Raw genomic sequence first — 26402 nt, forward strand, 5'->3', positions numbered from 1 at the left:
TATATAGTGTCCTTTAACCGACAGGAATAGATTTATTTATTTAATGAATTTCAGGAGAAATGCAGGTTCAATGAGTGGTATTTGTGTATAAAGTTTTTTTAAATAACAGAGACACTCATATTATAAACATATACAGTCCTAATTAGACTAAACGAAAAATATGAAATGAACTAAATGAGATGATCATTAACAACTAAGTGAGAAAAAAAAAATACAGAATTCAAGTGCCTCAGAGTGAAGAGAGGGACATTTCAATCATCTATACATTCTCACTTTTTGTGTAAAGAATTGTTGTCAGACAGAATGGCAAGAAATCTAAAATTCTCATAAGAATACTTTGAAGAGAATTATTTCAAACTTTGGTAAAAAATGACAGTAACTAATGCTACACATTTTCAGCATGAATGAATAATTTAAAAAGGGAAAAAAATATTTAAGATACATAAAATTTAAAGACTAAGCTTATTTATTAACTAAAAATAAGTATTAAAAGATAAGAATCTATTAATTAGAATCAGCATAAGTATAATAGCAGGAACGAACACTGACTAAAAGATGTTCAAGAGCAAAATTTGCTAGCTAGTTTCCTTCTGGATGAATACATTATTTTTGCGACAGAGTGTATTTCAACTTCCAAACACAGTTCGGTTTGCGCATCTTAATCACTCCCAATGATTCAGATTTTGAGCTCAAAATTTAAGCTTAAGTCAACACATTAAAAACATTTAATGAGATTAAAAAATAACGGTAAAAAATAGTTGTTTGATACTCCAAAGTCTAAAGTGCCCTACACCATTTTTTGAACTGCATCTTCCAAACTTGTTTTCAAGAAAATACGAACAAAAAAAAAAATTTTTAGCAGAAACCGCAAACAAATCGACCAATTTTTCCGTTTTTTATGATCATTTGCAGTTTTGGATACTAAATTTTAATGCTGCATATCCCCTTTTAAGACGTTCGGGACCCTTATTTTTTACTTGATATTGTTTGCCTTGATGGGTACTATCACCCCTCAAAGTTTTGCCCAAAAGTTTAGAAATACCTTGTACATATTCATACCATACAGGCTTCGCCTCTCGTTGAGGCCCCCACTTTGGGAAACCCTGGTGTAGAGTGTTTTTTAAAAAAATTACTTCTACTCTCTTCTAACCAGGAAACCACACCATCAAAGAAATTCGAAAAAAAAATCGAAATTGGTAGCATTTGAAAGAGCATTGTAAAACATGTTTATGGCACAAAAATTATGTGCTCTTACGACCCCATTATCGAAACATAAGGTGTTAAAGTTTGCTGAAATTTTAAATTAAGTTGCGAAATTTAGCGAGTTTTGTTCAAAAATGGTAAGTACAGCGTGAATTCAAGATCTGCATCTGACAAGACATCTGATTGCCATTTTTGGCCTTCACCAAAACATACAAATACAAATGTGACGACCAGCAACAGGCTCTGGGCCCAGCTAGGCTGGTCCTAGTCAATTAATTAGTCCCCAATGAAGATCAATGGCCCTCTTAAAGCTATCCACTCCCTTGTTCATTACCGGTAAGCTATTCCAAGTGCCCACGATCCTGCTACAGTAGTAGTTTTTCCGGATTTCCAAGTTAGCCTGAGATTTAAATAGCTTAAAACAATGACCCCTTGTCCTGCTTTCCCTGCAAAAATTTAATCCATTTACATCTTTCATTTTGATAAATTTAAATAACTGAATCAAGTCCCCTCTGACTCTCCTTTGCTCCAGGCTATACATGTTAAGCCTATTAAGTCTGGTATCATAATCTAAATCTGAGAGTCCCCTTACTAATTTAGTTACCCTTCTTTGAACCCTTTCCAATACAAAAATATCTTTCTTCAGATAAGGCGACCAAAACTGAACAGCATACTCCAAATGAGGTCTTACTAAACTCCTATATAAAGGCAGAAGAACTTTCTTAGATTTGTTTGAAATAGATCTATTGATGAACCCAAGCATTTTGTTGGCTTTGTTACTAGCAATACTGCACTGTTGACTAAACTTGAAGTCCTGATTTATAAAGACACCCAGATCCATAACATTTTCTGCCTGATTTATGACTGAACCCTGTAAACGATATCTCATACGCTTATTTCCATGACCTAAGTGTAGCACTTGACATTTCCCTACATTAACTGCCATACCCCATTTATCTGCCCACTTAGTAATATGATCTAAATCCTCTTGCAGCTGTTTTACTTGTTCTTCATTTTCGACAATCCCCATAACTTTTACATCGTCAGCAAAACAATTCATGCTTCCAGAAATATTTTCATTGATGTCATTCATAAATATAATAAACAAAAGAGGCCCTAAAACTGATCCTTGAGGAACCCCACTTAAAACATCACACCAATTAGAATGATTTCCTCTCACAACTACTCTTTGTTTCCTACCAGTAAGCCAATTTCTAACCCAAAGTAAAGTTTTTCCTCCTATTCCAATGTCAGCTAACTTGCTGAGAAGAGCAACATGCGGTACCTTGTCAAAAGCTTTTTGAAAATCAATGTAAACAACATCCACACATTTTTTGTTATCTAAAGTAGGACTCGACCGATGCATCGGCGCCGATGGTTCAGCCATTTAGCCATCGGCATCGGCATCGGCGGCCGATGCTAACTTGCAGGAAACATCGGCCCATCGGCCTTAAAAAACATCGAAAAGCCGATGGAATTGGCCGATGTTTTCAGAAAAAAAGGACCTTTGATGTTTTACTTTTTATTACGAAGTAAAGGGAGTTATTTTTTTCATATAAAATTGGTTACTTAAATTTCAGTATGAATTTCTATTTTAGTCCCGTTTGAAAGAGTTTTTAATACTGCATTCAGGTACCAAACAAGTTAATTATTGCTTTGTTTCTTGCAGCTGGATGTACGTATGTATCTCTCATAAGTCATAACTCACAAATGCTAAGCTGTAGGAGGATAAATTTTCGCATGTGGGTTGTGCGTACGTTCCAGTTGCGCACTTTCCTTTTTGTTTTTGATCGGGTATTCTGAAAAGCCACTTTACTCATTTTTTGTGGCTAAACTAATATAGCGTCTCAGACTGACGATCATTTGGTGGTATATTGCCGAATTGGAGACTATGGAAACAAATATGAGATGGCGAAACCGATTTTTGTGTCATTTTTTTAGATTCCCGTTGAGCCGACGGTAATTTTTAATTTTTCGATATTTGTAATATAAATCACAGTAATGCAGTCTTTTCTGTATCGCTTCGGCGGAGTTAGAAGTTTGAGGCCCGTCGAAATACATTATGGGGCTCTATTTCTCTATCACACAAGTTGTAAAACATTTATCATAAGCAGTTTTGTAACTCCTACGGTGCCCCTATGGTTATGGGGCCTCTCGCGCAATTGCAACATTTGCTATATTTTAAATCCGCCACTGCACGTCAAAACAAACTCGGGTGCAAGTTTTGAAAGGGTTTTTCCACTCAATGTTTATGATTATTTTGAACTCTATTTTTTGAATTTCCGAGAACACTTGCGTGCTCCTCCTCCTACTCCCTCAATTTCTGAAATTAAACTCTAGTTGTACTTCTGAGTCGTTTAAAAGTAACACCATTCATAAAATTAGAGATTTTTCTTTCAAACTTTATCTATTGTTTAGAAAGAATTTAGAGCATTAATGTAAGAAATTGATTAAAGACGTTTTGAATGGTGACATAATTCGGAAATCGAAGGGACTTTTGAATTTTTTCTTCGGAAGTGCTGAAATAGATTCAGAAACTCTTCCGAGGCGTTGGTTTTAGCGGTTCTTTACTAAAGAATTTAAGTTGAGGTTGGGGCCGAAGTGTGAATTACTCCAAAATCAGAGAGTGACCTCCCCCCCTAACCCTCTCTCGAGGTTTCAAGCATTTCTTAAATATTTAGCAATTATTTATTTTGGTCAAGAAATGTCATTTTGCATATTTCTCATACTTGTTTCACCTATATTTCGTAATGCGCCATCTTTTCATCATTAATAGCGATCGATTTTTTTTGTTGTCAGTAACTATTTTTCTGTATTTATATAAAATCAATGAATAAGTTATTTTCGTTTTTTATAGAAAAGTTTCAAGGATTTTCTATTATGCAATTTTTTAAATTTCAGAAAATTATTGTTAAATTGAAAAGTTTAATTTGAACTTATTTGTAAAGCTTCATAAAAGTTTAAACAATCAAATTGTTCAATATTATATGTGCAAACATCAGATTAAGTAGTATATGTATTCAGTTATTAACTTGGTGTAAATATTGAGTTTGTTTATTGTAGCTGTGTTTTAAAAACATCGCTCTCTTCATGGCTATTTTTTTCAGCAAAATTTATGTCACTGTTATAGCTTTTATGAAAAATGCAAACTTTTCTATTCATAAATTTTAAATAAATATAAAAATATTCCCATTATGATTTAATATTGTAATTTATCTGTTACATTTTTTGTTTAATTTGATGAGTAAAAAATGCCTACGTGCAATCTTTCCACTTTAATTGCGTAATTTGTTGACGGTTTCATAGTTTTGTTCTTATTTTTTTTAATGATTAATCAACATAATTTAATGTTTTTTAACTATGTTTAATGTACCTAAATCCATACATTAGTACGATATTACTGAAATCTTAGTAAATATTCAATTAAAAAACAAACAAACAAATCAATTGGATATCAAACAATTTCTTTGTTTTTCTTCCTTCCTTTCTTTTCTTTTTTTTTTTTTTTTTGGCTGTTGTTCTTTCTCTTTCATCATACAGCAGTCAAAAAAAGGAGAAGCATAGCTACACCCTATAAAGATTGTACGTAGTACGATCCAAAAGCTCGGGGACAAGCTGCATAAAACCTTACCCAGAATAGTTCACATTACCGAAGCACATCCACCTTCAAAGGGTTACCTTGAGGGACTATGTACTGCTGCCAGTGTTCATATAACTTTTGGAAACACTCCTGGAAGCCATTTTTCGATGAGCTTTCTATAATGCAGCTTTATCATCTTCTGACGGAAGAAAGCGGCGTCCATGCAAATGTTTTTTTTTTGCTGAGAACAGGTAAAAGTCACACGGAGCCAAGTCCGACGAAAAGTTATGTTATTTGTTTGTCATATCAGAGTATTGACCAGTCGAACCGTGCATCCTCAACATGTAAGTCGCCTTCTTCCATACAATGAAGTTAAAGCAGCAGCACAAGAGGCCTTACAGGAGTTTGCGAAAAATGTCTTTCAGGAGTGCTTCTAAAAGCTATACGAACGTTGGCAGAAGTGCATAGTCGTTCGAGGTGACTATTTTGTAGATAGATGTGCTTCGGTAATGTGAACTATTCAGGGTAAGGTTTTATACAACTTGTGCTCGAACTTTTAGATCATACTACGTACGTATGAGTTTTCAACTTACTATTTCATAATGTTTTTGAGTGACGCAAGTTTACGCGCATGAAGAGATCACAAGAGAATTTGCGATAATTAACTGAGGAGATGTTCAAAATGTATATTTCGATCATCTATATGTTCTTAGGTACATATGCATGTACAAATGTGCCGAAAAATCTTGAGAAGTTTAAATTGGGTGATCGTAAAATAGAAATTTAGGTCAAAATCTGATTTTTTTTTTTTTTTGTGATTACAATTCCTTATTCGTAGAAAACAAGTAAAGTGAACTGAATCAAAGATCCTTTAAATCCCTGATAATTTTATCAATTTATTTCTGTTTTATTTATTTATTTATTTATTTTTGCCATCGGCAATCGGCCATTTGGAGGAAAACTATCGGCCATCGGCCATCCTTGAACAATCGGCCAACAATCGGCATCGGCCAAAAAATGCCATCGGTCGAGCCCTAATCTAAAGCTGAGGTAACCTTGTCGTAGAAATGCAATAAATTAGGATACAGGATTTACCTTTCCTGAAACCATACTGCAAACTAGTCAACAGACTATTAGTCTCTAAGAACATCATGATCTTAATTTTGATCAAAGTTTCGAAAATCTTACAAATCACCGAAGTCAAACTTACAGGTCTATAATTCCCAGCAATACCTTTAGACCCCTTCTTGAAGAGTGGCGTTATGTTAGCCAGCTTCCAGTCCTCTGGCACCGTCCCCGAGTTATAAGAAGCATTGAAAATATTCAAAATAACATCCACTAATTCCTCTGCACATTCAACTAAAATTTTTGGATAGATATTATCTGGTCCTGGAGTTTTAGTTGCTTTAATCTTTTTCAAATGAAATAAAACCTCCTCCCTGGAAAATACAAAATCCTCAAGCTGTATAATCGCTTGTGTCTTGTTAGTGTCAACTGTTGAGATACAGTTATCGTTAAACACACTGGAAAAAAAGTTATTTAGAACATTTGCAATATCCCTATCGTTTTGGATTAAATTTCCATACTCATCAACCAAAGGCCCAATTTGACTGTTTCGAGCTTTCCCAGAATTAGCGTAAGCAAAAAACCTCTTAGGGTTCCCATCAATGTCATCTGCCAGCCTTTGCTCCAATTCCCTTTTCTGAATCCGTACCAAATACTTAAAATTTTGCCTTGCCTTACCATACTGGAGCCTGTCCGCACTCTGACCAGTTTCTTTAAACTTACGAAAAGTGGCTTGCTTATAATTAAGAGCTTCTTTAATCTCCCTGGAGAACCACATGGGCCAAATTTTGGTACTAACACCTTTTCTCCTAAATGGAACATAGTCCCCAACGGTTTTAGCAAGTTTATCCTTAAATTCCGTCCACTGCTGATCTACGTCGTTATTTTCCAACCCTGACGAAAAAACCTCTTTCAAGCTCTGCCTAAGTGCAACAAAATCGGTGTTTCTGAAATTGGGCACAAACCTAAAATTATCATCTTTGCACACTTCAAATTTAACCCGGAACCTAATGCTGTTATGATCACTATCTCCAATATGCTCCCCTACACTCAACACTTGAACAAAACTACCTATGTCACAAAAAACTAGATCCAAAATGGCCTCCTCTCGAGTTCCCTGAGTTACAACTTGATCTAAGAAACAGTCACCAATTACTTTTAAAAATTCCTCTTCTTTGCCATTACCAGGATAAAAATTATTCCAATATACCCGTAAAATTGAAATCCCCCATTATGATAACGGATCCTTTACTGGACATGTCACTTATAATACGGTACATCTGTTCATCTTGTCCCTGGTTTGAATTAGGTGGCCTATAAATGTTTCCAAAGCGTAGCTTTTTGCACTTACTGCTCATCAACTCCAGCCAAACCATATCAATATCAGTAGGCTTATCATTTATGACCAATTCATTGCAAATAAAATTGTCTCTAACATAAAATAAAACCCCACCACCTCTTTTACCTACTCTATCCTGTTTGAACAAATTATACCCAGCAATATGTAATAACTCTGCATCAGATTCGGTAGCCCATGTCTCTGTAATTCCAATAACATCCAACTTCTCATCTATAACTATGCTTTTCAATTCATCCATCTTGTTCCTTATACTGCGAGCATTGGTATAGAAAACTTTAAGCATGCCTAAGTTGCTTTTATTTAACACCCTGAAATTTCCTAAATTACAATTGTTAACATTACTATTCTTGTTCGTCACTTTATTTCCATTCCTAGCAATACCCAAAAAAATTTCATTCTCTCGATACCTGATGCTTGAACCATGCCCCCCATTCCAACTTAGTTTTTTGACTCCGAAGCCCTTAAAATGAATCCACTAACCATTTTGACCCCTGTAGAGCTCAGATGCAGGCCATCCCTAGCAATCCAATCCCATTTACAATGACTCCATACATCAATGAACCTGATACTGCGCTTGTCGCAAATTGATTTCAGTAGCAAGTTCATACACCTCGCACGTTGATTTAGCCAGCTCCCATGCACTCTATACCTGGGAAGCAAACCAACCACTTGGACATTCGTCGAAAAGCTGGTTGCTTTATCCAACAGGGATTCCCATTCCCTAGAAAACTCCTCATTTTTACTGTGGCCTACATCATTTGTTCCCACCCACAAAGTAACCATATCCTCCTTATTCAATACTCCCTTCTTTTCAGCAACCATATTAACGTCTTTTACCCGAGCCCCTGGTAAACAACACCTAGCCACCTTACGCTTTACTCTCCCAACTGTGTTACCCACCTCCCTTACCATAGAGTTCCCCAAAATTACACCCTTAGTTTCCCAATCTAACTCCTCATTTGAAACTTCCCCCTGAATCTCTGGAACATTTATACCCTCTACAACTGGCCTACACCCTAATGCTAACTGGGCTTCCAAAACTAGCATCTTATGTCTTAAGTCTGAGAGTTCAGCACATTTAGTGCAAATATAATCCTTCTGAAAAACAAACTCATTTTCCCCCTTATACAGGCAGAACATATGACATAAATCACAAGAGATCCACCTGTCCCCCTTCCCACTCTTTACCTCTTTCATAATGCATATAACACCTATTTCTACTCAGTGAATATGTTCCAAAAGGCAAAACAGAAAGATAAAAATGCAAAAAAACACAGAATAAATACTAAAAACAGCAGTAAATAAACAGAGTTGCTCCACCCAATAAAGCACACAAGATCAAAAACCAGGAGATCACCACATGTTAGGCTTAGCTCCAAAAAATGCAAAAACACTTCAAGAATACAATAACAGCAAAAATGAGCCCCCAAAACACAATAAAACTAAATTACATGATAAAGTGAAGTAAAAAAACCTAAAACTAGACAGTAATAATGAAAAATTATAGTAAAAAAACACTTACCAAATTAAATACAAATACAAAAGTGCCAGCAACAGGCTCTGGGCCCAGCTAGACTGGTTCCTAGTCAATTTACAATCCCCAGTGAAGATCAATGGCCCTCTTAAAACTATCTACTCCCTTGCTCATTACCACCTCTTCCGGTAAACTGTTCCAAGGTTCCACTACCCTGCTATAATAATAATTTTTAATAATATCCATGTATGCCTGGGATTTAAATAGCTTAAAACAATGACCCCTTGTCCTGTTTTCAGTGCTAAACTTCAGCCCCGTAACATCTTTCATTTTAATAAATTTAAACAGCTGAATCATGTCCCCTCGGTCCCTTCTTTGCTCAAGACTGTACATTTTTAGCCTTCTAAGCCTGGAATCATAGTCTAAGTGAGAAAGTCCATTTATTAGCCTTGTAGCTCGCCTTTGAACCCTTTCCAATACATTAATGTCTTTCCTAAGATAAGGAGACCAAAACTGAACAGCATACTCCAAATGAGGTCTTACCAAACTTCTATATAAGGGCAGAAGAACTTCTTTAGATTTGTTTGAAATAGATCTATTGATTAACCCAAGCATCTTATTGGCCTTGTTACCAGCAATGCTGCACTGTTGGCTAAACTTTAAATCCTGACTTATAAGGACCCCCAGATCAGTAACTTTGTCTGCCTGACTAATGACTGAACCTTGCAAATAATAACTTGTACACTTATTTCCATGCCCTAAATGTAGCACTTGACATTTCCCAACATTAACAGCCATACCCCATTTATCAGCCCACTCCGTAATATGATCTAGATCCTCTTGCAGCTGTTTTGCTTGTTCTTCATTATCTACAGTCCCCATAACTTTGACATCATCAGCAAAACAATTCATGTTCCCAGAAATATTTTTGTGAATATCGTTCATAAAAACAATGAACAAAACAGGCCCTAACACTGATCCTTGAGGAACCCCGCTTAAAACCTCACTCCAATTAGAGTAATTTCCCCTTACAACTACCCTTTGTTTCCTTCACGTCAACATGCGGTACCTTATCGAAAGCTTTTTGAAAATCAATGTAAACAACATCTACAGGCTTCTTATTGTCCAAAGCCATGGTAACTTTGTCATAGAAATGTAATAAATTAGTTGCACAAGATTTGCCTTTCCTGAAACCGTACTGAAAACTAGTCAATAGATTATTAGTCTCTAGAAAATTTACTATCTTAATTTTTATCAATGTTTCAAAAATTTTGCAAACCACCGAAGTTAGACTCACAGGTCTATAATTTCCCGCACTCCCTTTAGACCCTTTCTTAAAGAGCGGTGTAATGTTAGCCAGCTTCCAGTCCTCTGGCACTGTCCCCGAGTTATAAGAAGCATTGAAACTATTTACGATTACATCTGCTAATTCCTCCGCACATTCAACTAAAATTTTTGGATAAATATTATCAGGTCCCGGAGCCTTAGTCTCTTTAATTTTTTTTAAATGAAGTAAAACGTCATCCCTGGAAAATACAAAGTCCTCAAGCTGTACTATAGCTTGTGTCTTGTTGGTGTCAACTGTTGAGATACAGTTATCGTTAAAAACACTTGAAAAAAAGTTATTAAGAACATTAGCAATATCACTATCGTCATGAATTAAAATTCCGTGCTCATCAACCAGTGGCCCGATATGACTATTTCGAACTTTCCCCGAATTAGCGTATGCAAAAAACCTCTTGGGATTCCTGTTTATGTTATCTGCCAGTCTTTGCTCCAACTCTCTTTTCTGAATCCGTACCAAATACTTAAATTTACGCCTTGCCATACAATATTGGAGCCTATCTGCACTGTGACCAGTTTCTCTAAACCTATGAAAAGCAGCTTGCTTGTAATTTTAGCAGCAATGTAAATTAGCAGCAATAACACTCCCTGCATCACAGGCGCCCTCTAGTGGCCACACACTGACAAAACATGTGAAAGATGTTTTAAGTTAAATCTTTTCGAATGGGTGACTACCAGAGGGAGAGGCTCTCGCCATTAAAGGTTTTAGGGGGTTGTTTTCAGAGGGATTTTTTTTTCTCATCTGATAGGGGGGGGGGGCTTTTGTTTTTGCGGGGTCTTTAAGGTATTAGTGTGTGGAGAGGGTAGCAATATTGCTCTTGGAGGAAATAGGCACCCCTGCTTTACTTGTGTGCATCTAAGTTAAGAACCACTATCAAGCTTATAAAAAGGAAAATTTTTCCAGAGGAATAACTTTAAATCAAGATTAAGCTTAAGTTTTATCTTATTATTAATGGTCCATGTTAACCAGGCCCACCACAGTTGGAGGTGGGGGGAGGAATTAAGGGGCTAAGGTTAACCCTCCTGGTTTTTAAGAAAAATGTATTTACATGTACTAGCAAAAGTGGAGTATGGTAGGGAAGGGGGACGCACGTGGGGGAACGATGTCATTGCAAGTATTTATTGTTTTTTTTTCCGTAAAAACAATGCAAATATAATGTTAATTGATTTCAAACCAGCTTTTTTTTCTAGAGAGTCCCCTCAACCCCAAGGTGAGTTCCCAGACACATTATTTCCAACTCTAGCTTTGTGTATGTGGGTGTGTATTCTGATGCTTTTTGGCATGATAAGTATTTTGTAAAAATCTGCCGTGGGAAAGCAAAGCGTAGTATCAGCAAAATTTTTTTTTCTTTTTTTTTGTTGCTTTCTTGCCACATTCTGTACTTTAGACAGTGGTGCCCACCTAGGGGGAGTGGGGGTCATAAGGAAGACTACACCATTGAAATTTTTAGGGGGTGGGTGTTTTGAACGGTATTTCTCATTTTGGGGAGGGGGCTCTAGCTTTTGAGGGGGTCTCCGTGATATTTAGGGGGGTACGCCTTTGCCCATGGGGGGGGGGGGTACCTCTTCCTCTGCTTTAGTGTACGAAATTGCTTATTTGGTTTCTGCTGAAAATTAAGCATGAAAAGAACGTCATATTCAAACGTTTCCCTTTTTGGAATCCAAAATGCATTTCTCCAAATATTTCCAAAATTCATTTCTGCAGATACTGTGCTTTAACTTCCTACGGCAGAATTGATCTTTTCCTCAGTAAAATTTTGAAGAGAAGGGCCGGATAAAAGTATATTTTTGCATTTTAGTAGATGTTAAGTATATTTTACTTAAGTACTTTAAGTGTTAATTACAATACTATTGCTGCAATACATTTTGAGTATTTCTTATTACAAGTCCTATAAGTATTAATTATGAGCATTTCTTTTAGATTCTGTGCAAAGTTAATTTGTTTAGGTACTTAAGGCAATTAAATATAAATTATTAAAAAAACCCTCTAATTTAGAAATTTTAATCAACACATTAATCTAAATACAGATAAGAGCTAAAGTAAAATAAAAACGAAATAAGTTAATTTGTATACTTGAGGCAACATCATTTTTAAAAAAATTCTAATTCAGAAATTTTAACTAGCAGACAAGGCGCCCATAATGGTGAGCGCAAGGCGCATGCAAGGGCGCCCATATAGGGGGGCAAGGGGGCTCGAGGCCCCTTAGGAGTTAGAACTTCCTTGTTTTTAGTACTTTTTTCTTTGCAAAAATATAAAAATATTTCTTCTTCAGCCATTAATGAATAAGTAGTTAAAAATGTCCAATTTTAATGACTTATTTCTGTCCTGAAATTGGTTTTCATGGTGAAAATACCATGCTAAACCATGGTTAAAATATCTGAGCCCCCCCCCCCTTACAATTTTGCATATGGGCGCCCATGGATTAATGTTAAATACAAATGAGAGATATAGTAAAATATAAATGAAAGAAGCCTGTTGAAAAGGCAAAAATATGTTACTGACCCTGACAAATATGACACTGAACAAAATGATTAAAAGATAGAAAATTGTGGCACTAGAATCATGTCATAAATTTAAGCAGTTTACAGATATTTCAACCGTCAAACTCCTCCGAAATGCAAAATTGCAAAGGTGTTTAAAATGGAGGTGGCAGAATTTTCAATAGTCTAGACTTATACCAAACATATAGAACCTTGTCCAAGTATTGTGGTTGTAATAATCTAGAAATGAATTAGTGATTGTAGTTTGATTGAAACATAACTTGTAAAATTTATTCCAGTATTTTTTTAAATGAATAAAAAAAACATGCAATATGTTGTGCATTTACATTATACTCACTTTTAGCTGTGGTGGCAGATTTTGTTCGAACATCAGGGGTTGTTGTAACTAATGTCCACTATATTAACAGTTTTTAAGAACAAAAATAACTATTTTTCCCTCCATCCATGATGTAATTTCCACTATCGATAATTTTGAGTGCAGGTTATTGACATTTTTTATCCGTTGTTTTCTATTAAGCATTTTTTTTCTGTTTTAAATTAAAAGTTAAATATTTTTCCTCACAGTGGTCAGACAATAAAACTTCATAAATTATCACTTAAAAAAAGAACTGATACCATAATCCATGACCATTTTGTTTCAACATTAAAGACCATTCATTTTATTATCTCTATATGAGCTCAACCTAGTCTGCTTTTTGTACTTATTCATATTAATTCCCCCAGATTATTAAGAAGTACTTACAACATATTTCATTAATAAGAATTAACACTTAAATAAGTTAAGTTAAATACACTTAAAACAGAAAAATTTTGAAACGTATTATCACAAATGAAGTGATACAATTTATGTTTAATTTCATTGTAAAGATGTCGTTCCTCTGGTTCTCTGGATAAAGCTTACTGCTTTTCACTTCATAGGCTTGATGGTAATTCCTTTAATTTAACACGCACAAGTAAGGGATTAATGCAATATATTTTTCACACGCTTTGCAGATGACCCCAAATAGGAAATGAGATGCCTTGCAAGATGCAGACGATGAAATTACGTGGTGTTTTAAATTTTTAGCCAAGTCTTTAAATCTGGCATTTTTCTTAAGATTTCAGCAGACTTTAAGCCCCTATATCTTGAAAACGAAGAGACGAGGGCACATACTTTATGGGTCAAAAAAATGTTTAAATATGCTCTTTTGAATGCGACCATTTTGAACTTTTTTCATGATTACTGAAGTCGTGTGGTTCCCCGGTAAGAATAGAATTTTGAGGCATAGAAATATGAAAAATATAATTGGAAAACTTAATTTTATGTCCACTTGTGCCTCAAGAAACTTTTTTCTTACAAATCATCATATCTGTAGAATATACAGCAAATGTCAAAGTTATTTATATGCTGAAACATGAAATTTAAATTGGAATTTTCATTGGAAAAACAGACATTTTATTACCCTTCCCCTTTATTTTTGATTATTTCTTTCTTAGACTTTTAACTTTACACTTGAGTTAATGTAGTAAATTTAAAGAATTATTAAGTTAAAAAATACTTACTTATTGTCAGATATATTCTGCTTTTCAACAAGCTTTTGCTTCTTTGCTTGGCTTTCACTTGGAACACTATCACTATTTATGGTATCACAGGTTTCTGAACTCCTTTTCAGAGTCTTTGTCACAGTACTTACATCAGTAGAAATAAGATCCTTCAAATCTGAAAAATGACTATTATCTGACTGTAACTGATTACGATTCTGACTCATTAAGACTGATGATTGTTCTTGTTTCTTCATATGTGTTGTGCTATGATCACTTTTAACATGTCCTTTCTTAATATGTGGTATCTTTTTTTGAAACTGAGCACGTTCCATCTCTGAAAATTTAGAATTTTCTTTCAAAGATTTGGATTGATGAAGAGTACTTCTGCATACACCTGAAGATACAGACTTGCATGTTTGACTGGAGCTTACCTTGTCTTCAGGTTTATTAATTGATCTACTCTGCATAAGGTCATTTTTATCAAATTTGGGTAAATTGTCATTTTTTCTAGAATTTGTTTCAGAAGAAATTTTATGTTTTGATGGAGAGCCTTTTTTTGAGGATGTAGAACTAGATGAAAATGTATCAGCCTTGAATTTTTTATAAATGTCATCAGCATCATGTTTAAAAGGACTCTTACTACTGTCAACCTGAGCTGGAACATTTTTGTTTAAACCAGACCTTTGATCACCTTTTTTGGGGCTCGATTTAACAGATAAATTACTATGTACAGCATCACTTTTGGTAGACTTAACAGTTTTCTTTGGCTTTTCAGGAGATGGTATAGTTTTTTTGGTTACATTTGACACAAAGCCATCAGCAGATTTTGTTTCACTCTTCTTTGAGTCAAGAGAAGTACTACCAGCTTTTATAGCCATACTACTTGAAGCATCAGTGCTTACTTTTACCATTCTAGGATCTCGAAGAGAATTTGGCTAGATTAATGAAGAGAAAAAAATAACTGGTGCTGCATTTACACAAGACAAAAACACATGAACTTACTTAAGTTAACTTGAAGTAAAACTTAAACATACTTTGAGATTTTGATTATTAGCTTCTTTTTCCATCGCTCCAAGTTTCTTTCTTGCAGAAACTTCCAGTCTTTTCATCTGTTTGATTTTTAAATCAACCCTCTTATGAAGCACCTGCTCCCTCGTTTCCCAAAGTTGTTTCATTACCTCACCCTGCTGCTGAATATTAGCTCTAAATGCGGAAACTGCTTCAGAAATCATAGGTGCTTTTTCTACCTTTTCTTTTTTCTGTGAAAGTAAATTTTTATCACACAATTTCAGACTAATTATGGCTCACAAAATATGAATGGTTGCTGAAACAATTTTATTTATTACATTCAGAAAATAAAATTGCAGAAAAAGCACTAGCACTTTAAAATTTGAAAAAAAAAATATTCATTTCCCCCAAACATATTTTAAACCTAGCGAAAAGTAAAGCTAAGTATTTAAGTATGTAATTTTCAAGGATTGCTATTTTGAGATACTGCTGATTTAGTAGTTGTTTTAGAAAGCCTGATTTTATGCCAATTTATTAGGAGGAAAAAAATACAGTAGTGTAAGAAATAAACATGTTCACACTAAAACATTATAAAATGCAAAAATTGGGAAAAAAAGAAAAAAAATGTAGACATGTGTTACAGGGTCACAAGGAACCTTATCTCATTGCAAAATATTTGAGTTATAGAAAAACAGGGGTAGAAGTGATCGACTTGTCACATATAGGACATTTTCCACATAAAATATAGGACAAATATAGGACACATTATATGAATAGTTTCGCTATGAAAAAAGATATAATACATATATATTATTTATTTATTCTCATCAATGATTTTATTTAAAAAAAACCCTCAAAAAAAATTATAACTTACACCTGAAATGACTTTCCTGTAGTTGAAAGAATAATTTTTGAAAAAAGTGTACTTTGTAGACAAAAAAAAAAAGAACAAAGTGAAATTTATTGATAATTAATACAGCAACTCGCAATTTTTTCAGGGATAGAAGTGTCACAAACATAGCTTATATAAATAAATAAAAACCGTCTTTGTGTTGAGAACTAACAGGAAATAACCAATGCTTTGTAGCACAAATATAGATATTTTGTGCTATAAAATTTCACAAAAAGAAAAGATTGCAAAAAGACTATTAGAACATTCCGATCAGAAAATGCACTAAACACAAATATACCTGCGAAAACAAAAACCGAAAATCACGCTGGAAAACAAAACAAACTGCTGTTGCCAAACGCAAAATTCTAAAACCAACTTCAGAATTCGTTCTCGAAACTCCACCCACTACAGTGACGTCATATTGCTGTAGCCAATGAGAGAAGATGCCTGTTGCAGGATTTAGTGAGTTGCGTTTTTTTAATTTGAAATTCGTTTGCACACGTACTTTCGGCGAAAAATCCGAAGTCAGATAGTTTATTTACTGTTGTTTTAAAGAAATAAATTGGATAAAAAACAGGAATATAGGAAATATAGGACATTTTCCAAAAATATAGGAAATATAGGACGATTTTCATGCTTTTTTTGAAAATATAGGAAATATAGGATATATAGGACCACTTCGACCCCTGGAAAAAGAGACATCTAACAATAGAACATCTTTAGCATTGAAAAAAGGGATTCTTGTAACCCCTGAAACATATATATGCGATTTTTTGCGAATTTGTAAGTTTTAACCTTATTAAATGATTTTTAATACAGTTAACTTTGAAGATCATTTTTGTAAAAGGAGGAATGGGTTTAAAAATCTCCCTCCCACAATTGTATCAGGCCTGTTTTAGGTCTGTCTGCACCCAGGCCAAAGAGTGGTAAGAATCTCTTTGCTCATTAGCACCAACAAGAGACATAGTGCCTTATTCAGTAAATTACCTACCATTAGCCAGGGCTAAAGCAGAAATACATGAAATACACTGCCAGCTCAGTCATTTCCAGCCGAGGACTGCAGTTTCGTGCTTATTAGTACTCATCAGCCCGGCATAGGAAAGTGACTGAGCTGGAGATGGAAAACCTCTTAAGGAAGCCTTCCTATGCCGGGCTGATGAGTGCTAATAAGCACGAAACTGCAGTCCTCGGCTGGAAATGACTGAGCTGGCGGTGTACAGGGTTTAAGCTGAGTTCAAAAGTTCTTTAGCAAAAAAGCTAAAATGGCGAAAAAAGCTTTAGCAAAATGCTAAAATCTTTTGGGGAATGAATATGTTTGCATTTCTTCTTAGATGCCTTAAGTGTTTCATTTGCAGTTGATAATTGAGTTTCAAATTTAACCTAACGTTTCTCAACAAATGTAGCACTTACTATAAATTTTTTAAGTTTGAAATAATAATAGTAAAGAATGATACTTACCATCGAAAGAACACAATGTTGATTCTTAAAATGGCCCAAGTCCCCTTCCCACAGTAAAACATTTATCCGTGGGACATAATCCCCATTAAGACTAAGTATTGTTAAACTTCATAGTAATTGAAAAATCTTAGCTCCCTTTCTTCCCACCTCTTTTTTTTTTTTTTTTTGGGGTGTGTCTGACACTCGGCAAAATGTTTGAGCAGAAAAGCGAAAATGCCTTGCTTCATTTTCGCAATTGGGAAAGTCTTTTTGCATTTTGCGAAAAATGCGACTATAGCGGAAACCCTGGCGGTGTATTTCATGTATAGTGCCTTAGTTACTACTTAAAGGCTGAGGTAGCCTGTTTGTTTGGGTACCCGGCTCATAGCTGAAAAGTTGTTAGTTTGATATCTGCAGTCAAACACCCTTCATGCACACAAATGATGACTAGCAATATGGGATCTGTCAACAAAGTCCTTAAAGTTCTCATTACAATTAAATTCCTGTGGTACCTCTGGGGGATGACGGATCAAAGGTTGCTTTGCTCCTGGTCTGAGCTATCTACAGGACCCCACTCAACAAGTGAAATATACAGGGTCAAATGTGATTTTGTTTGGGCTCATGAACTCTACATTTAAGTAGAAAAAAAAGTAACTTTTTCAGTTGCTATAATTATAACCATTATTGTTATTATTTCTGATAGAGAATTAGTTTTAATGTCACAAATAAAAACAATTTCAAAAGTGACTACCGACAATAGGCTGTAAGCCCAGCTAGACTGATTCCTGTCAATTCATCATTCCTCTGAAGAACAAGAGTTATCTTTAGCTATTACAAGCAACAGGTGAATCTGGTTAACGATTTCAAATACCTTATACCTAAAACTCTATTGAAGTAGCAATTTTCCTAATTTCAAGATTAGCTTGGAATTTGAAAAGCTTAAATCAATGACCCCTCATTTTGCTGTCACTGCAGAATGTAAGAAACTTAAATGACACAGCTCATTTTCTCTCTTACTTTCCTCTGCTTGAGACTCTCTATGCATTTTAAGCCTTTAAGTTCTAAAATCATAATCCTAATTCATAAGTCCATTTGCTAAGCCAGTAGCCTTCCTTTGAACCCTTTACAGTGAGTCGATATCTTTCTTAAGATATGGAAACCAAAAATGAAAAGCATACTACAAATAAGTTAAGAAACTTCTGTATGAAGTTAGAACATTCTCAGAATTATATGAAGTAGACTTATTGATAAAACCCAACATTCTGTAGGCATTTTTACCCATACCGCACTGCTGAATGATTAAGACACCCAGATTAACAACTCTTTTGTCCTTGCTAATGATGGATCCATGTAAATAATAGCTGGTATGCTAATGCCCTGAGTGAAGTATTTGACATTTACCAATGATCAATGCTGTACCTCTTTTAAAGGGGGAAACCAGTTTCAAAGGCCGAAATTTTAGTGCTTTTCGTGTTTTTTCACAGGGAAGGAATAATCAGAACTTGTTCAAACTTGGAGGATATTTTATTCCTCTTTTGAAGTACACTTTGTAATTTTTTCAAGTTATTTCCACCAGAAACAGTGGATTTAGAAGCTGCTGTCTATGGACGGTGCCATCAGAGCTTGTTGCTGGTGGGCATTACTGAAGTCACAGTTTTTATCTGTAATCATAACTTCTTTTAAAATCTTTTTAAACATATTTCTTAAGACTAGGAACATGATTCTGATCAAAAAATTTGAGAATTGCATGTTTTTGAAGTGTTTGATTACAATGTCATGTTTTTCTACCATTTTTTTTTCACATGTCTTGCAAAAAAAAAAGAAAAAAAATATTAATATCATCATTCCAGAGTTAGGTTCATGTAAATTATAACTGAATAAAGAAAATTCACACAAATTTTCAGAACAAACGGTGAGTAACTCTTTGAGCTAGAATGTCAGTTGAAAAAAAGTTGTTTCAAGAAAAACGCTTTTGGAAAAAACTGCTGTGGACATTTTCGAATCTCTACAGTTACTTAAGCACTCATAGCGTCCAAACTAATCAGAATTTTTCACTGAAATTTTGGCAACATATTCTTTAATAGTTTTACTAACATTTTATGGCATAAAAAAGTGGATTTTTTGACCTGTCTAAACTGGTTTCCCTTCTTAAATGCCCCCTTTTAATAACATTAAACTTCAATGCATAAAAAGGAGTCAGTTGTCAGGTGAGCATCGTCATTCGTTTTATGTCTAGTACTGCATATGATAAATTTGGTTATTAAAAAAAATGACATGATAAATTTCAAGGAGAATCACAGCAATATTTCAACAAGCCATTTTTTTCCTAGGGGAGAGGGGGGGGGGGGTTAGGTACAAAAAGTTATATTTGTACAAATTTTATAATTTTATTAGCTATGCCAATAAAAATTATGAGATGCCCAAAAAAGTTTGAAATGCTCTTTTATAACAAATCAATTACACTAGGTTTTATATTAGTTTGCTACAGGTGCAAGTTTGGTGAAGTGTTCAAGACGGAAAATATTTTAAGCATTCCCCCCCCCCCCCATCTTCCATGCATGTGTGCTTAAGGAAAAATCTATGTTGTTGATTTTAACTATGCCAGTTTTGAAATTTGTGCTTAATTTGAATTTTAAGCTTTCTTTTTTGGTACATTTCCTCTACACTTTTTCCCAAATCATAGTTCCAAAAGATTAAATTTAAACAACCGCAGATAATAGGGGAAGGGGGGTATCGGGGGCTATCCCACGAAAATTCTTTTAAGTTGAAGACTTAAAAATGCATTGTAGACCATTTTGGTAACGTTCATAGATAGGATGGGGTTAAGGGACTCTCTTACAGCTTTTTTTTTTCAAACTGGAAGCTCCAAAATCGCAATATTAGGTGATCTCCAAAAATCTTAGAGAATGGGGGGTTGGGAGCCATTCCTGGAATTTTTCTCAAACTGAGCCTTAAAAACGAAGCCAAATTGAAGTTTCAAAAACGCAATTTTAGACGATGTTTTAAGTTGGGGGTAAACGGGATCTTGGGCCATTAGTTTTTTGCTGATTCTTAACATTTTTATTACATTAAATGAATAACAGTTTCATATTTACAATAGAAATCAGTTCTGATCAGAGCCATTTACCCTAGGTAAAATGAACAAACCAGAAAAGAAGGGAAAGGGCGGGGGGAGGGTATGGACAACTTATGAACTGGCAACATTCCCCTACCCTGTTTTCATTTGAAAAATGATTCTTTCACAAGATAGCAGGTTGTAAAATTACTAATTTAAACAAAAAACCCTTCTATGAAGTAGATAAATTTTTAACTAGGAACACTTTCCAATATTAATTAATTTTAAAACAAACAATAAAGGATTTGAATCCTCACACTGGGGAGGGCCCCCAAATTCCATTCCTCTTAAGTTACTCAAATATAGCCTAAAGCAGTGTTTTTAATCCCCTAAGTTCACCACAAATGTTCGGAATTAAAATTTTTAAGGCTCCAGTTTCTGAAATTTTCCAGGAACAGTACTCCTCTTACCTTACCTATACATCATCAATGACAGCCTAAAAGTTTTAAGACTCAATTTCGGAAACTTTTTGGAAGAAGTTTCTGACTCCCTTTCCTCTTAAATCATCCAAAGATAGCCAAAAACAAAACTTTAAAAACGGAAGTTTTTCGGGAGGAGCAGTAGAACCCTGTAAGCTTGTGTTCCAGTTTTTTTAATAGAAAGAGCACCCCCTCCCCTCCCCTCCCCACATTGCCAAAGACAACAAAAAGTTTTAAGATTTCAATTACGAAAAATTTTCGAGCCAGAACAACTCCAGTTTCAGAAATTGTAATAGGAGCTGCGCCCACCTCCCCCTGTGATCTAACTTTACATCACTTAAGACAGCCTTAACGTTTTAAGAACCTTAATTTCTAAAATTTATCGGAAGAAAGACTACGAATCCTCTCTTTTTAAAGATTGCCTAAAACAGAGTTCTCAATACTTCAGCTTTTAAAAATGTTCAGGGAAGGGGAGTGGAGACATACCCCGAACCTCACCCATTACATTAACTTAAGAATTTGCGAATTGAAACTCCTATTTTGGAATTTTGCCTACAGAGCGCTAGCTCCCGTAACATTACCAAAGAAGGCCTAACAGTTTTAAGATTTCAGTTGCTAACATTTTTCTGGAAAGGGTGCCGAATGCCCTCTCTTTTAAGTCATCAAATATAGCCTGAAATAGTTTTAATTACTTCAGCTACGAAATATTTTCAGGTTAGAATCATTCACCTAAGATTAAATTAGTGTTAAGACTCCAGTTTCCGATTTTTTTAAAGCTTCCCTCTTCTCCTTTTTTACATTGCAAAATACAGTCTAAAAATTTTGACTTAAGTTTCCACGAGTTTTTGCAGTGTAGAAATTCCGAACCACCCTTTACTTTAAATAAAACGGCCTACAATTGGGTTTTTACGACTCAACTTTCGATGTTTTTACCTATAGCTCTTGATGGTGGAAAATTGAGAGAATGTAAATGTCAATGTAAATTTTTGTTATCGAAAGGGAGAATGATTAAAGCATATTTTTCCTTTTTTCTCAAAGTGAAAACTAAAGGAAAGTTATCAAATTTCTTTCCGTCCCGTCCTCCATCTCAGCAAGACGGAAGGTCTTGCACCCATGGTTTGCTATAATAGGATAGGAAAATTAATTTTTAACTGTTAGGTAACTACGATCATGGTATATCATCTTATAACACCATGAACTAAATATACTATGCTGTACATACCTCATCAGTGGAGCCAGCAAGGAATTTAGGATTGATGTGAATGCCTTTGGTAGAAGGTTTTGCTGTAACAGGCCAAGCAGGGTCCATCTTTCGAATTTGAAGATCCAAATTATAAAGAACTTTATTGGGCAACGGGCCATTCCATGTTTGTCGTAATTTAAACAGCAAGCTTCTCGTGGTTTCATCAACCTACCCAAAGTAACATAGGTATTGAAATTAAGGATGCACCGAATATTCAGTTGGTATTCGGTGTACTGCCTAATTCGGCAGACAAACCGAATATTCGGTTCAGCCGAATATTTTAATATTCGGCAACTGAATAGCAAACAAATCAAAATGTCTTTGACAACTGGTAAACAGTTTTATACAATTGGTATTATATAATGAATGACAGTTATAGTATCGCAATACAGTAAAAAATTCAAATTGTAAGTTAAAAACATTATCATGTTCAAAATAATTTTTAATGTTAGAGAAAACACTCTGATGTTAAATTTAAATTTTGTTGCTTTTTAATTAATCTCTTAAATCTTCTGAAATATTACATTAATCTCACTATTAGTAACTCTCAAATCAGAAAGGAACCTCAGAACACTGAAAATTCATAAATATGTGAAGTCAATTAGCTGCTCTTTTATTAAAAATAAAATATACAGCTAAAAAGAAAAGAAAACATTTATCTCCATTTCACAAATGTTTTTAAAAAATGATTAATAATACATTAAAGAAACACTTAGATATTAAAATTTGCAGTATTTTAATTTATTAACTTCCACACCATATGAAAAATTGTTTAAAAGAAACGAATTAAGTTAATCATTGTAACCTAAGTATAATAACAGAATATAACAGTCAGGAACATTAGGCAGTCTGCAGCCAGAGAACTACATTTTGTTTCGTAAACATTCCCTGTTTTTGAAAATAGATGTTAACCATCAATTAAAAATTTGAAGGGAAATTTGGTAAACAGCCATATATTTGGTTAGAATTTTAACTGAATACTCGGTGTTCAGTAAAAAATGGTATTTGGTGCATTCCTAATTGAAATATAAAGCATAATAAGAAGTTAGCAAACTTATCTTGCTTCCACTGTTTTTTATTGTTCCAGTGGAAGTAATGATATTTATTCGAGAATATAAAATGCACCATTGAAAACAATTGTACACTTAAACAAAATGGTGCATAAATCAAAATAGATAAATAATTAGAAAATGACCATAAGATATAAAATAGAAGAAACTGAAATTTTGGTCAAAAACTTTTACATTTCTTTTATATCAGATGATCATTCATCAATATCAGATACTCAAATTTTGGAAATTAAAATAAAACTGAAGGTTGAAAATTTATCAGCTTAAAGCATAAAATGGGTAAATAATTTTAAATATTTTTTTTAAACTTTAATACAATGAAAAAATACTCAGTTAAATTATAATAATAAATCAAAAATACCATGAAATCAAAAAATGTTTTTGATAAAATGAGGCTACACATTTTGCAAAAGAAATAAATAAATGTTCACATTGATTACCATTTCCATGTAACATCTACTTTTCTGAAGTAATGAAAGTTATTCAAAAAAGAAGAAAACAAAGAAAATTATCTATAAACAAAAAAAAGTACATATTTCTTCTGTGCCGATTGCAACTAGGGATGTACCGATATGCAAAATGGTCAATAAATGATTAATTGGTTGTTGATAATTGGCCTGATCAATTCGCTGTTGATAATTTTGATTCCACAATTCCTCCACTTTCACACATACCTCATTTTCCTCCATTTTTCTTTATAATTTTAACTTTAGAAATAGTTAAATGAATTGTTATTATGAAACTATTTTCCCCATTTGCATTTTTTTTTTCAAAATAATGCTTCAAATTTTCCTTCAATTTCTGTGAGCCAAGTTGCATACTATTGATAATAAAAGATCATTTTGGAAACTAGAACATTTAGTTAGCAGCCTGTGCTCAGCAGACACTTTTTAATAATATTTTAAATAATTACAATTTAATAGTTACTTTTTTTTATTGTTAGTAACCACTTAATCCAAAACTCATTCTTTATGAAAATTATAAGTCAATCATAAAGCATCATGCTAAAGGCAGAGCATAGAGAAAAATATCAACACAGGAAACATGTTGTAACAGTGAAAGTATGTGCATATTTATTCAAAATAGAAAAATTAAATTGAAAAAATTAACACTACTTCAACCATCAATTGAGGTAGTGAGAAGCTAAGGGATGTGTCAAAATCAAAATTTTCGAGATAACCAGTACAAATGGTAGATGAACCTCTCCTTTGTCTTGGGGCAAGAGGTAGACTATTATCCCTGGAAGGTGCTGTTCTACTCGTACCGCATGATTTAGAAAAAACTTTTTAATGAAAGCCTACCTAGGATCACAACTTTAAACATGTTTTACTCAAAACTTAAAAATGTCCACTTACATCCTTTTGCTTCTCACTGTCAAAATTAAAAAAAGAAAATACATCATGGACATGAAATTTTCCAAATCAAACAATAAGTGAAATAATAAAATAAAGCATAGGAGGAAATATACAAGAGCTGTTAGGAAAGTATCCGACCTTTGGATGAAAAAAGAAAAAAAAAAACTGACAAACCTGGAGCATTAGAAACATAATCACCCTCAAAAGTAGTCTCTTTGAGACTGTTCATTTTTCTCTCAGCAGTGCTGCCATTGTTGGAAGCATTCCTAGGAGTCCTGTTTTGGAATGGAGTCTAGTTCAGATGCAGTCATAATGTCCCTTCTTGTCTGAAATATTATATCGTTTAATTGCCTCTGGAGTTTGAGGAGCAGCCAGAAGTTGCAAGGGGCAATATGAAGAGAGTCAGAAGCCTATTGAACCACAGGAGTCTTTTTTTTTTTGGCCAAAAAACATCAAAAACCAAGTGCAAGGAAAGTTGTGAAAATTCCCAAGACCGAAATTTCAAAAATAAAAAGGGGCATGTTCAAAATTTAATTTTCAAGTAAATAAAAGGAGTCTGGACAGAAAAGGAGTAGGGAAGGAGTAGGAGTACTAAAGCATCCTACCTAAAAAATTAAAGGCTAATTTTTCATGAAAAGTGTTTCAAAAGAGAAAATATAAATAACTACACTGCAGAATTATGATGATTGTTTAAGAAATAATTATAATTGTCTCATTTTATCAAGAATGATTTTTTTATCAGTAGGTAATGAATAGTGCTTTATTATAATCATGCAAATTAACTAAAAAACCTCAGCTGGCTGGATTTTCTCCGTATTTAACTAACTCAGATTATAAATTAATTTTTAACTTTTATCTCGTTCTATCTCACTCTGTTTCCAGCTTTTTCAAGAAGACGTAAATCTGTCAAAAGACTGAAAACTCTCAACCCTGTGTGAGAAATGCAATGAAAGAGTTATTGAAAGCAGTCTCTATCTTCCAGAAGGTTTGCACTTGGCTGTCACCCAGATTCTGGTACAATTTGATTGAGTAGTGCTGCTCCAGTTATGCTCTTATTTTTTCCTAAAGCTGAAAAATGTAACGAGAGTCTTACAAATAAACTCAGTGAATCTTCGTTTACCAGTGACTGACGTTATTGGCAGACAGGAAATAACTCATGCACGTACACAAAGGTTCAAGGTCAGCTTATACAAGTGCCCTTAATTCATATCCATCAGGTCCCCCCCCCCTGCTGGGATACTTTTCTAACAACACTCGCATAACCTCAGGTAGGGTACGCACACATACTTTTCTATTGATACAATAACCATTTATTTTCACATCCAACAAAACTCAAAGAAAACCTTCTTTTGAAAGTACAGTAAAGCCTCTACCCTAAGAATTTATGGCCAACTGCTTTCAGACAATCAAAGAATGTTCCAATTTTGAGACTAGTCACAATCACATATACTATTTATTTTACATGATCAAAAAGTGATTTATAAAAAATGAAGCTACTACAAATTAGATAAAACAGATTAGTACACTAGTAGAATATAATCATTAACAGAGTTGGAGTTTTTAAACATCTTTTACATGTAAGTAGTAATGTCAAAAAGGCTTGAAAGAAAAAAGGAGTGTCAAAAGACGACGTAGCGAAAGTCAAAAAGGCTTGTTTTTGCTGTTATGATTATCTTTGTTTCTCAGCTCAATCATAGGGGCGGGTGATGCATGTAATGTCAGGGGTGCCCAAAAGATAGGATTCATAGAACAGGCTGTGTCATTAAATCCTTTAAACAGTAGTTCTCAACCTTTTCACAACTGAGCACTAC

The 26402-nt window shown here is 34.2% G+C and overlaps 1 protein-coding gene across 1 annotated transcript in view; it reads right to left on the bottom strand.

Annotated features, from left to right (window-relative positions):
* LOC129218287 (uncharacterized) overlaps positions 1-26402 on the bottom strand; it is a 152018-nt gene that overhangs the window by 69931 nt on the left and 55685 nt on the right. The window contains exons 3-6 of the mRNA XM_054852522.1: positions 22146-22334; positions 15087-15311; positions 14744-14987; positions 14071-14227 (exon numbers count right to left, since the gene is read on the bottom strand). Of these exons, the coding sequence (XP_054708497.1) occupies positions 14071-14227; positions 14744-14987; positions 15087-15311; positions 22146-22334 (815 nt within the window). The remainder of the gene's footprint in view (positions 1-14070; positions 14228-14743; positions 14988-15086; positions 15312-22145; positions 22335-26402) is intronic.

This window comes from Uloborus diversus, chromosome 3, assembly GCF_026930045.1.
Source record: "Uloborus diversus isolate 005 chromosome 3, Udiv.v.3.1, whole genome shotgun sequence".
NCBI lineage: Eukaryota > Metazoa > Arthropoda > Arachnida > Araneae > Uloboridae > Uloborus > Uloborus diversus.